This window comes from Prionailurus viverrinus, chromosome D4 (genome assembly GCF_022837055.1).
Source record: "Prionailurus viverrinus isolate Anna chromosome D4, UM_Priviv_1.0, whole genome shotgun sequence".
NCBI classification, from domain to species: Eukaryota; Metazoa; Chordata; class Mammalia; order Carnivora; family Felidae; genus Prionailurus; species Prionailurus viverrinus.
Genome location: NC_062573.1, coordinates 15,431,323 through 15,445,177, shown reverse-complemented (window position 1 = coordinate 15,445,177; position 13,855 = coordinate 15,431,323). Strand labels below are relative to the sequence as shown.

General features: G+C 42.1%; 1 protein-coding gene across 11 annotated transcripts in view; it reads right to left on the bottom strand.

Moving 5' to 3' along the window:
- The window catches only part of SUSD1 (sushi domain containing 1), a 276,094-nt gene that overhangs the window by 192,869 nt on the left and 69,370 nt on the right, over nt 1-13,855 (bottom strand). For all 11 annotated transcript variants that reach the window (XR_007146102.1, XR_007146104.1, XR_007146105.1 and 8 more), the window contains exon 10: nt 9,848-10,040. Coding sequence is in view for 5 of the 11 variants with exons in the window: in XM_047829141.1 (XP_047685097.1) it covers nt 9,848-10,040 (193 nt within the window). In the remaining 6 variants the exon portion in view is untranslated. The remainder of the gene's footprint in view (nt 1-9,847; nt 10,041-13,855) is intronic.

Here is a 13,855-nt window from a genome sequence, read left to right as displayed (position 1 = left end):
CCTGGACGGTTTCAAGGGGAAATTGTACCTAACCATCCGAGACCAGATAGTCCAAATGCTATGTGAATTGTAACAAAGAAGGAAACCTTTCAAATAATGAAGGGCATAATGATGAAGGAAATCTTTCAAATTCTTTTTATGAAGCAAAGAAAATACTAATGCCTAAACCTGATAAAGATGGTACAAAATAGAGAGAAAACTATAAACCAGTATCACTCACGAATACTGGCGCAAAAATGCGGAAGAAAATATTAGTGGAAACAATTCAACACCACAGAAGAAACAAATACACCATAACCAAGTAGGATTTATTTCAGGAAGAGAGAATTGGGGTGGGGAGGGGTGTAGGGGGGCTATGAGAGAGAGAGAGAGAGAGAGAAATTTGAAATCATACCAAAATTTAAAAGTTAAAGGAAATGAAATAAAAAAGAATATACTGTAGTTAGCTTTCCTTTGCATTGTATTAATGGACATTTTAGACTAAGGAGTAAGTGATCTTTTCTCTGATTTCAGCCTAGGAGACAGCAGCCTTGAAGTCTGTGTATACATGATTAGAATATGGAAGTCCTGGGGCGCCTGGGTGGCTCAGTTGGTTAAGCGGCCGACTTTGGCTCAGGTCATGATCTTGCGGTCCGTGAGTTCGAGCCCCGCGTCGGGCTCTGTGCTGACAGCTCAGAGCCTGGAGCCTGTTTCGGATTCTGTGTCTCCCTCTCTCTGACCCTTCCCCATTCATGCTCTGTCTCTCTCTGTCTCAAAAATAAATAAATGTTAAAAAAAAATTAAAAAAAAAAAAAGAATATGCAAGTCCTGAAAAGAGTAAGATGAACCCACTGCCTCCAAAGCCATTGAGGACCCATTTAGTGAAGCACTCCAATGTTAAATAACCTATTCATCTTTATTTACCCCATGGTTATGATACCACCAAGCTGGATCTACAATGTCATTATATTATTTTACAATGAAACAACCATTGGGGCACCGGGGTGGCTCAGTCAGTTAAGTGTCCGACTTCAGCTCAGGTCATGATCTCACGGTTTGGGAGTTTGAGCCCTACATCGGGCTATGCGTTGACGGTGCGGACCCTGTTTGGGATTTTCCTTCTCTCTCTCTCTCTCTCTCTCTCTCTGTCCCTACCCATTCGAGCACTCTATCTCAAAAAAAAAAAAAAAAAAAAAAAAGAAGAAGAAGAAAGGAAAGGAAAGGAAAGGAAAGGACAGAACACCATTTACTTTCCCCATTTTTGGCATATTGCAAATGATCGGGTATTCTGTTCAAAATACATGCCAGTTTTTGGCTTGACCAGCTGCCAAGTATGAGCTTCTCAGGCTGATGGTTTACAAAAGAGGCAGAAAGACTTCAGACATAACTCTCCTACCAGAGAATACTGTTATAATATTTATCATTTTGAAGGAAACTGTCAGAAACAATGTTAAATTTTTTTACCTTTTGTTTGGACTTCAATTCTGTAAATAGGAATCAGTTATGGGGGAAGTTTTATAAGGTCAACACAGATCTCAAATTATGTGTGCTGTTAGAAAACTTAAATCATAAACCACCTTAACAGGGGCGCCTGGGTGACTCAGTCAGTTGAGCATCCGACTCTTGATTTCTGCTCAGGTCATGATCCCAGGGTCATGGGATCGAGACCCGCATCAGGCTCCATCATGCTGAGCATGGAGCCTGCTTGAGATTCTCTCTCTCTCCCTCTGCCCCTCACCCCTCTCCACCGATCATGCTTTCTCTCTCTAAAATAAATAAATATGATTTTAAAGATAAAATAAGCCACCTTAACAGTCATGATTTTCTACCAGGCAATAGAGGGAAGACCATACTATTTCCCTCTTTTTGTTTTTTAGAAAATGTACCAACAGTATTTTAGAAGTAACTGAGTGCATGCACTCCTCTGCTAAAGAGAACAACAACAACAATAACAGCAACAAAAAGAAATATGTTATTCAGGGACACCTGGGTGGCTCAGTTGGTTAAGTGTCCGGGTTCAGCTCAAGTCATGATCTCGCAGTTTGTGAGTTCGAGCCCCGTGTCAGGCTCATGCTGCCAGCTCAGAGCTTGGAGCCTGCTTCAGATTCTGTGTCTCCCTCCCTCTCTCTCTCTCTCTCTCTCTCTCTCTGCCCCTCCCCCACTTATACTGTCTTTCTCTCCTTCAAAAATAAACATTAAAAAAAATTTCTTATTCATAAACATTATAGTTTTTAAAACACTAATTAGGAGCAGTCTAAATGGACAGTTGGCTTTGCAAGGGAAATAGTGTCAGAAAGAATGGCTAAGCATCAACTATTCTGAAAACGAAATTACTATTTTTATAACCGTTCTATAAACAGTGGCATCATCTTATCATCCTTTAGTTGTCCTTGATGTACATTCTGCATTTTATCTTAGAAGGAACAAGAAGATATAAATCTGTTCAAAGTGGGGAGTTTTACAGTCACTTTGTTGAAATTTTTCTTAAGGCAAATTTGGTATCTGGTTACACCTACCCTGAAATTTGCAGGCTAAAAGTATGTGATCATATTATGTGGAGAGAAATTTGGGGAGTTCAATCACTCATTCAACTGTGCAGGGAAAATTCAAACAATTCCCTTGATTCAGCTCCAGAGGCTCAATCTTCTACCAGAGCTGGGCAGCCTTCTGTTCAGGCACAGACCCCTGTGATTCAACCCAGAACCACTGCCTCCTCAGTACTGATGAGAGAGAACAGTCTGAAGCTCAGTGACACCTACCATGTATCAGATCTGCGTTGACAAAAACAATATTTAGGACACATGGACTCCAGTCATTCCTCCTCATAATCTAAAATAATCTAATCCTCCCCTGAATCAAGCCAGATCATCAGAGCACAGGCACTTTTAAGGCATCTTTCCTTGTCCACTCCACACTGAACTGTGCTTTCCTGTAATATGAGCCATGCTGACGAGCAATAAAAGAAACAGCCTCATAAAATCCTCTTAAAATGCTGCTTGTACATTTCACTACTTATGAAACCCCCTAGAATTGGAATTCCCATCTGATCACATTGTTGAAAAAAATTGTACGTCTCCCGAGAAACACAGCCTTGTTGTTACCTGAAGGACAATGTAATGGCTCCCTTTCTGATTGGATGGGTCGAAAACTAAACCTAAATTTATGAGCCACAAATGAACAAATAGGTTGTAAGGATATGGATTAGTCCAACCTTATTCCTACATACTTTGTTATGCCCCTGACTTTGTTTTCATTCTTCTTTAGCTTACATATCTAACTCATTTTATTTTCTATACCCAGGCAGGTCACTTAAAGTTTTTCCTAAAAAACCAAGATGGGATATAAGTAATACTCTTTTGTTTAAAAAATTCTATGTTTAAAAAAATTTGTTTAATGTTTATTTTTGAGAACGAGAGACAGAATGCAAGCAGGGGAGGGGCATAGAGAGAGGAAGACACAGAATCTGAAGCAGGTTCCAGCCTCTGAGCTGTTAGCACAGAGCCTGACATGGGGCTTGAACTCACGAACCGTGAGACTATGACCTGAGCCAAAGTCAGATGCTTACTGACTGAGCCACCTAGGCACCCCATAAAAAATTCTATGTTTAATATTAATGTAATAAATCACAAAGGAAAAGATCAATAGTACTGACTGCATAAAATCTAAAACTTTTATATGTCAAAAACACCATAAACAAAATTAAAAGAAACTATAAAACAAGAAAAATGTTTGACACAAATAATGAAATTCTTACTATACGAATAAGTTGTTTGTATCAATAAGAATACAAAATTGGATAAATTAAATAATAATGGTAAATAAATTGTTCAAGAAATTTGGATGTTGAGGGGCACCCGGTGGCTCAGTCAGTTGAGCATCCAACTCTTGATTTCAGCTCCGGTCATGATCTCAGAGTCATGGAACTGAGCCTTTCTCTCTCTCCCTCTGCCCCTCTCCCTCACTCACAATCTGTCTCTCTCTCTCTCCAAAATTATTTTTATTTTTTTTTAATGTTCATTTATTTTTGAGAGAGTGAGAGAGAGAAAGAGCGCACAAGTGGAGGAGAGGCAGAGAGAGAAAAGGAGACACAGAATCTGAAGCAGGATCCAGGCTCCCAGCTGTCAGCACGGAGCCCAACATGGGGCTCAAACCCAGGAACCGCAAGATGATGACCTGAGCTGAAGTCAGATGAGCCACTTAAGAGCCCCTCTCTTTCTCCAAAATTAAGAAAGAAAGAAAGAAAGAAAGAAAGAAAGAAAGAAAGAAAGAAAGAAAGAATTTAAATGTTGAAATAAATGAATTTGAAGGAACCTAAAATTGCTTTCCTAACATAGACTCCTAGAACTAGAATAGAACTTTCCTGTTCAACCCTCTAACATTGCAGACATCAATAACTTTGCTCAAGTGTGTTAAAGGTTGCTATTTACCTGTCTTCCATTTCCACAAAAGGAAAGACAATTGTGGTCTGTCTCCACTCCCTACTCACTAATCCTCAAGGATGGAACAATAAATATGTAATCTCACTGGTAAGACACTACCATTCTTTGGGTCCCATTTCCTAGTGGGTGGAGTTCATATATCACAGGTCACAGCCCAAACAAGACACAGATTCTTGGTTTCTGGGACCTGCCTGTTCTCAGGTGCAAGGGGCACATACATCTCCAGTCTCCAACAGGCAACTAACCAGACTTCACCCATTGCCCTTAGCTTGGGCTAAGCCAGGGGAGGGTCCTTTGCAGATCCAATTGCCCATACTCCTGGAGGAAACAGGAGTAGGAAGCTCCATTTGGCCACATACCTAAGCCTCATTCTCTAATATAACTTTTATTGGAAACTCTGTGTTGGAGGTAGTTATCTGGGAATTGGCCCAGGCAATAAAGTTGATATTTCTTATTTGTCATTCTATGGAAAGAAGGGGTAAGATTCAGTCTCTCCCAACTGCAAAATGTAGATACACTGACTGGACCCTGAGTTTATATAAAGACAAGAGCTATCACGGGGGAGCAAAGTACCATGGGGGAAAATGGAGACTCTCAAGTCTCTGTAGCTGAAACTGCAGGAATAGAGGAGGTAGATACTCAATTATGAAGAAAACTTCACAAACCAGGAAAAACTTCAACATGAGTTCTTAGGCATGAGCACACTGAGTTATCTTTGGCTACTTTTTTTTTTCCTTTCTATCACTTTATCACATCTTTACATTCAAGAAAGGGCCTTTAAATTACCCAGGAGTAGCTAAGGTCTATACAGTCAGAGCAGTGCTACTCACAATGTGGACTAGGAGCACCACCGAGGCCTGGGAGCCTGCCAGAAACGAAAATCTGATGTCCCCACTCCAGATCTACTGAATCTGAACCTCTAGGGTACAGCCCAGGCACCTGTGTTTTAATAAGTTCTTTAGTTATTCTTATGTTATCACAGAGACTCAGACTGGGGATTCTACAGCAATGATTTTTCTTGCATTAAAGTAGATAAAATCCAGTGGGATAATTACAAACTCCAGTGCCAAGAAGGAATCATAAAAGATGCAGGCCTAGAATCCTCTGTTTCTAGAAATGAGATTTGCCAAGTCTCAAAAAAAAAAAAAAAAAAAAAAAAAGGAATGAAATCAGTTTACAAAACAGATTTTGTTCTTACATACAAGACAAGATTAGGAGAGAATGAAGTAAAGTGAAGGAAATCACATCAAGGTGAAGAAAATTTGAAATCCTGTTGGTCCAGCTAGAAAAAATAAGATAAGGATGAGGAAATGCATCCAAATGTAACTGTTCTAAAGAGCCTAGAAAAGATGGGGATATTTACTAGGTTGGGGATAGTGGCTCAAGATCATCAAGGATAAGAAGAGAGGGACTCCTTTGGCAGACAGAAGAAAATGACACCTGTGCCAACAGGTGCCCAGATTGGGGTATCATTCTATCAAGAGGGGTCTTCTTAGCATTTTAAATAGGGAAGGCAGGGTCAGCATTAATGGGAAATTCCTCAATAACTAGAATTGTGATGCTATGTAGTTAGAGAAAATGTGGACATCCTGGGGCACCTGGGTGGCTCAGTCAGTTAAGCGTCTGACTCTTGATTTTGGCTCAGGTCATGATATCATGGTTTGTGAGAATGAGCCCCATGTCAAGCTCTGTGCTGGCAGCACAGACATTGTTTGGGATTCTCTCTCTCCCTCTCTCTCTCTGTCCCTTCCCAACTCATGTGTGTGCATGTGTTCTCTCTCTCAAAATAAATACTAAATAAACTTTAAAAAAATAGAAAATGTGGACATATTTAAGAAGAGAATGACTAGGGGCACCTGGGTGGCTCAGTTGGTTAAGTGTCCAACTTCAGCTCAGGTCATGAACTCACAGTTCATGAGTTCGAGTCCCACGTTGGGCTCTGTACTGACAGCTCAGAGCCTGGAGCCTGCTTCCGATTCTGTGTCTCCCTCTCTCTCTGCCCCTCCCCAGCTTTCTCTCTCTCTCTCTCTCTCTCTCTCTCTCTCAAAAATAAAAAAATAGGGGCGCCTGGGTGGCTCAGTCGGTTAAGCGTCTGACTTCAGCTCAGGTCACAATCTCGCGGTCCGTGAGTTCGAGCCCCACGTCAGGCTCTGGGCTGATAGCTCAGAGCCTGGAGCCTGCTTCCAATTCTGTGTCTCCCTCTCTCTCTGCCCCTCCCCCGTTCATGCTCTGTCTCTCTCTGTCCCAAAAATAAATAAACGTTAAAAAAAAATTTTTTTAAATAAATAAATAAAAATAAAAAAATATTCAAAAAAAAATTTTTTTAAAAGAAGAGAATGACTAGAAAAATCAGTGAATTTTTCATGCACTATTAAATTAGTTTCAAGTAGCATTGTTCATGTAGCTGGAACAGCAGGTATAGCACAGGCTCTACGGACACCTGCCTGGGCAGTGCAAGGAATTAGAACTTGAGGAAGAAGGAACAGAAAAACAGGTGCATTAGGGAGGATCCAGGGAGAAGGACAGTTGATCAGACCCAGGCCTGGGTTATAGGTTGCACTGAACAGAAATATGTACCTCCTAATGACATTAAAGGTGAGCAGGATTTATTTGAGCACGGGATGATGCTGGCAGATCCAGAACTCTCTGGCATCATTCTCTCTCTATGGAGACTTCACTGGCCAAATCCAAAGTAGTATGTCAGTAGAACAAAAATCTAAACGTGAAAACAAAAGGCAACTATAGGGAAGGAAAGTACTAACAACCAGCAAAAGGAATTGGCCAGACCTGGGGATAGAGAAGTGGGAAAAAGCAGGTTGAAAGCCTACAGTGGGCATCACCAGAGGGAACTGATGCTGGACGCTTACCCGCTGCAGAAAAGGAACTGGTGGCCAGAAGGGCTGCTGCAGTGCCCATTAAGGAAGCTCAGGCGGCTGAGTCTTTAAAAAGTCAGTTCTAAGGAAAGGCGGGGCCTGGGTGAACACCACTAACCTAGTGCACTTCCTGGACCTCATTAGACCAGTGAAAGCACAAGTTCCAGAAACTCAAAGCAGCTCAAGGATCAGCTGAAGATAATTCTCCAGGCGACAAATGCAAAAACTCCTAACCACGAAGCAGCACTCAGAGGCAAGGCATTCAGTAATACGAACCCCAGGAGCTCAGAACTAAAACGATTCTCAAGATCTTTCTGGGGAGAGAGAAATTGAGAGAAAAGGGCAGGAAACTGCAACGGTGAAGGAGGCATGCAAGACAGTGCAATTCATTTGAAGACTTTCCTACTATTCCTCCCACTATACCGTAGGGTACTCTTCCCACAAAGCAAGGAGGGTCCTTCACTAGACATAAAGATCTTCAGCGATGGATAGAAACAGGGCCTGAAGGAGAAATGAAAATGAAAAGGTGCTAAATACTTGAGGTGGGAACCAAGAAAGACCTGGAGCCACCATGGCAAAGTTCTAAAATTTTCCACAGAAGAGGATTTCCCTCCCCATAAAAACATATGGCAAGACTACTGTCAGACAGAATCCAAGTAACTTTATGAGAAGAGACCATTTCCCAAACTAAGTTCAAATTCACAAGTGGTGGACTCCAAATTGCTTAGGAACCTATAGAGGCTGAAAGATCACGTGCTAGATTATACTTACCAATGGTAATTTGGGATCCACCTTGTAAGGAGAAGGTAACAATGGACTTACTTTCTGAATTTGACACCATGGGACTCTGATTATATTCAGGCTACAGTTTAGACCTCACCTCTTACCACTTTCTCCAGCTCACCCTGCTCCAGCCATATTAGCTTCCTTGATGTTCCTAGAACATGTCAAGGACATGCCTCTCTCAAGACTTTGTCACTTGGCGTCCTCCTTATGCATGGCTTACTCCCTCACTTCCTCCAGATCTGTGCTTAAATGTCACTTTATAATAGAGGCCTTCCCTGACCATTCATTGTCACTCCTTTGCCATGCTTTATTCTTCATTTTAACACTAAGCCCCACTCAACATCTGATTTATTTCCTTACTTGTTTATCTCTCGCTATCCTGACCTCCTGACTCCCACGCCATGACAGCTGGGACTGTTTTATCGCTGCTATGATGTCAGCTATTAGAACCTGCCTGACACATAGTAGGTAAGAAATAAACATGCATTAAATGAATGCATTTATGCATCATTGGAAGTTTTTGTTCACGGTCCAAGCTTGGCAAAAAGCAAGGTGGGTCTGGACTGACTATGCACTGGGTTCATAGAGCATAATTTTGCTTTTTTCTTTTGAATAACTAAATAATTAGTGAGAAACAGTGGAATTTCTGATTAAGAATGAGGGCCCTGGAGCCAGACTGCTGTGTTCAAATCACTAGGTTTGTGATCTTGGACAAACTGTTTAACTTCTCTGCGCCTCATGATCTTTGTCTATGAAATGGGAATAATGGGGTGCCTGGATGGCTCAGTCAGTTAAGCATCCAACTCTTGAGCTTGGCTCAGGTCATGATCTCACAGTTAGTGGGATCGAGCCCTGCATCAGGCTCTGTGCTGTCACCACCGGAGCCTGCTTGGGATTCTCTCTCTCCCTCTCCCTCTGCCCCTTCCTCACTCTCTAGCTCTCTTTCTCTCTCAAAATAAATAAATTTTTAAAAAAAATTTTTTTAATGGAGGTACAGTTCACACAACATGAAATTAACCACTTTCAAGTGTACAATTTAGTGACATTTAGTAAGTTCACAATGTTGGGCAACCATCACATAATTCTGCTTTTCTTCCCTCAGAACAATGGTTAGTCTGGGAGAGAAGTATCAGGAAGGTAGGAGCAGGATCTACCCTATTCAACTGCATTCCTTCAAAGGTGGCAGCCTCTCCACCCATCAATTTGTTAAACCCAATGGATTCAAGAACAAAACAATTCTGTGACCCTCCCCACTAGTGAGAGCTGTGGAGTTGACACAGCTGGCCTTTATCTGGCTTCCTCACAAGGGCACATGGCCCTTTCCTAAGAAGCCTGACCTTCATTAGGCCACTGCTCTCTATGTCGGGTTCATATGCTCATACACAGTCTAGTCATAAGGCTTCTTTGTCCCGGCTCACATTCATGATCTCCTGGAATTTGGTTCTAGTTGTCCATATGGTCTACCCTTGGAGCTCAGCTATCTTCAAGTCTGGGTAAAAGACAGTAGACCTTACAGGTATTTTCAATCCATCACTGTCAGAGAGCCCTAAATAACACAGTCCATTCCTGATCTGTACCCTCTAGGAGCCAGAACCCCTGTGGGGAAGGGAGTAGGTGGTAAGATTCAGGCACTCTGAAGCCCAGAAAAAGTTGGTGGTCATTAGAAACAGAACCCAAGTCTCTTGCCTCCCAGATGAGCATTCCCAACATTGTGTAATTCACATATTTCTCTTGTCCTGAGCCACAAAACAGAAAGACACACACACCCACCTGCTGGTGCAGTTGTCATTGTTATTTGCACTGAGTGCTGCTCAGAAGATCCCAGTAGAGTGATATTCACTGTGTAATCCGCTGCTGGGTACAGGTCTAAACACACTACTGGAGCTTGTTCCCTCGTTGTGAAGTTAAATGATGCAGCATGATAAAAATTATTCAGATACCACCTCTGACCCAGAACTTTAAACTGTCATGAGATTAAAATAAAGTGTTGCATTAAATTTCCTGTTGGCTTGCAGATATCTAGACTATAAGCAAAATGGAGATAAAGCAAGAAGTTTATTCTATTAGTCTTCACCCACTTAGAATCATTTTTAATACCATAGCGAGCTAAACCAGGATGGACTTTACAAAGCTACCTTACCTATCCTATTCAACGTCCCCCTCAACCAGCTATAGGGCAGAGCTTAAAATGCATAACTGCATCTCACATGAACAAAACATAGGCTACCCTAAGGTAATCCATTGATATCCTCCCAGGTAAAGAAGATTGCACTGGAGGGGCACCTGGGTGGCTCAGTCAATTGAGTGTCTGACTTCAGCTCAAGTCATTATCTGACAGTGGGTTTGTGGGTTCAAGCCCCTCATTGGACTCCATGCTCAGAACCTGCTTGGGATTTTCTCTCTCTCCCTCTGTCTCTGCCCCAATCCCACTCATGCTTTCTCTCTCAAAATGAATGAATAAACTTAAAAACATTTTTAAAAATACTTTAAAATTAAAAAAAAAATACTTTACAAGACTGCACTGGAGCTATTGGGCAAAATTCTTTTCTTTTCATTCATAAAGAATCCATCGACAAGCTTCACAAAGTAGAATTCTTTAACTTTATGAGGACTCCTCCAAATTATGCATTCAAAGCAACTGTTCAATGGTCCTTCACTTGGTCCTTCCTATTAGAGCTCTGATAAAAGAGTGTTTGGTTCATGGATTCGTCATGCACGCTGTTAACCCAATAATACCCTACCCACTGCCGACCCAAGATGCATGTATAATATAGGGATTTAAGAGGAAAAAAAATATGTGAAGGTCCCAGAAGTAATATGATAAATCCTTGATCAATCAGTGTGCTACAGCTGGACATCTTTGTGTTTAGTATTTCCTTTGATGCTCATGTCACTGGCTATACCACCCCCCATCCCTCCTCATTCCTTGCCAATCTTCCATAGTCATCCAAGACCCTGACACCAGGTGCTTTGGGAGATTCCTCTCTCCTCAATTCCTACCATTATCTTCAGTAACTTAAAGATCCTTATAAATAAGCCATCAAAACTTGGCCTCAGAGTTCCTTGAGCTCAATGTTATAAAGTTCCTTCACTCCACATTAGCTACTCATATCCATGGCCACATCCCAGACTGTGTCACGCTGAGTTGCTCCAAGATCTCACAAGCCCCTATCTTTCTGAACCACTTGCCCATTATTCCTCATCTCTCTCAAGAGAGAGATTTCTTCCCCCAAGATTTCCTCACTCAAGATCTTCTACCAATATTCTACCACCCCAGTCCTCGTCTTCCCCAACTCTCTCAGGTACCACTGTCTATCACTTCAATTATTCTCTTGTCCAGTACCCTCAATCCCTTTGCCCCTTGGTTCTCAATTCTACCCATTCTAGAAAATGCAAAACACAGTGGGTCAATCCAGACACTTGACCACCAGTTCTACATTCAGGCTGCTGCCATCTGCTGGAGAAGACCTCACAACTATGGAGGTTGCATTTCTACACAGTCTCATCCTAAACGCCACGTGGTTTAGTCTACAGACAAAAAATTACTTTCTGGTTACAAATTTGAATCACACTGCATGCATGATTCTATACTGAAGTTATTTTATTTAAAAATATATTGTAGGGGCGCCTGGGTGGCGCAGTCGGTTAAGCGTCCGACTTCAGCCAGGTCACGATCTCGCGGTCCGTGAGTTTGAGCCCCGTGTCAGGCTCTGGGCTGATGGCTCAGAGCCTGGAGCCTGTTTCCGATTCTGTGTCTCCCTTTCTCTCTGCCCCTCCCCCGTTCATGCTCTGTCTCTCTCTGTCCCAAAAATAAATAAAAAACGTTGAAAAAAAAAATTTTTTTTTAATATATTGTAGGGGCGCCTGGGTGGCTCAGTCGGTTGGGCGTCCGACTTCAGCTCAGGTCATGATCTCATGGTCCGTGAGTTCAAGCCCCACGTTGGGCTCTGTGCTGTCAGTTCAGAGCCTGGAGCTTGCTTTGGATTCTGTGTGTGTGTGTCTCTCTCTCTCTGCTCCTCCCCCACTCACACTCTATCAAAAAATTAATAAATGGTAAAAAAAAATTTTTTTTAACATATATTGTAAAGACTGTCATTAATTCGTTCTCTAAATAGATATACAGAGCATACAGCATTGGGTATACAATGGCAAATAAGATAAGGTCCTAACCTCAAGGAACTCACAGATGAGTATCTAGGCAAACAAAATACCCAGGGAGGGGGCACCTGGGTGCAGTCAGTTGAGTATCTTTTCTCTTGACTCTGGCTCAGGTCATGATCTCAGGGTTTGTGAGTTCGAGCCCCACATCAGGCTCTATCTGCACTGACAGTGAAGTCTGCTTGGGATTTTCTCTCTCTCTCTCTCTCTCTCTCTCTCTCTCTCTCTCCCTCTCCCTCTCCCTCTCCCTCTCCCTCTCCCTCTCTCCCTCTCAAATAAATAAACATTTAAAAAGAACTTTTTTAAAAACACTGAGGGAGAAATGCTATAATACATGAGGCTGTAGGAGCACTCAGGAGGAACACCTCATCCTCCTCTTTAGGGATGGGGAAAAGCTTCCCTATCTTAATTATGGACCAGAGGAGAAATTAGCATTAACCAAGTGAGTTAGGGGGTAGGAAAAACTATTCAGAGATCAGGAACAGCATTTGGGACAGGAAGTCAGCAAAGGTGTCCCACCAGGGTTGCTGACTGAGCTGAGCCTTGAGGATAAATAGGAGGCAGTCAGGTAGGATAAGGAAAGGAAGGACACTGCTGGTAGGAGGGTCACATACATGAAGACACAATGCAAAAGAACACAAGAAGCTAATCAGGGAGTACGGGGCTTAGAGCTTATAGAACCAATGAGGCCTGAAGAAACCGATTTAGGAGAGACAGTGAAGGAAATAAAGAGATTGGATAAGATGGCTCAAAGTGGGGTACAGAATGACGAGAGAATGGGCAAGGAACAACCTTGAGGGTAATCAGATTTAAGGGACAGGCAGAGGAAAGGAATCCTGGGAGGGAGAGACTGAGAGGGTCTCCAGTAGCAAATGCTGTCCAGTGTGAGGCAGAACCTATTTCATGTCTGCATAGTGGTCTATCAGATGAATGTGTGATTCTCTACTTAACCAAATCCCTACTGATGAACATTTAAGTTGTTTCCAATTTCCCCTATTATAAATAAAGCTTCAGAGAACAGCATAATCTTTCTGTATATGTCTGCATAATTAATTACAGTCCATTTCCAAAAATTTACTGATAGATGCTAACAAATAACTATTCTGGAGAAGTCATGACAGTCATGACAGTTTCAGTGGCCAGCAGCTGTGGAGAACAGTATTCTATGCTCAAAGAAGAATCATGGTGTCTCATGGTTTAATTTGTTTTTCTTTTTTGGCTTACACTAACAGGTGTTCATTTGCATTTTTATAATACATATATATTCTATACTGTCTTTGCAAACTGCCTTTATTGGGTGGGGGGTTGGTTTGGGTTTTTTTTGTTGTTGTTGTTTTGAGAGAGAGAGAGTGCATGAGCAGGGTAGAGGGGCAGTAAGAGAGAGAGAGAGAGAGAGAGAGAGAGAGAGAGAGAGAGAGAGAGAGAGAATCTCAAGCAGACCCCTCGCTCAGTGTGGAGCCCAACTCAGGGCTCAATCCCACGACCCTGGGATCACGACCTGAAACAAAATCAGGAGTCGGAAGCTCAACCGATTGAGCCACCCAGGAGGCCCTACACTGATTTTTTGACATCATCTGTATCTTAAATTAATGTTAATTTTATTTAGGTACTTGAATATGT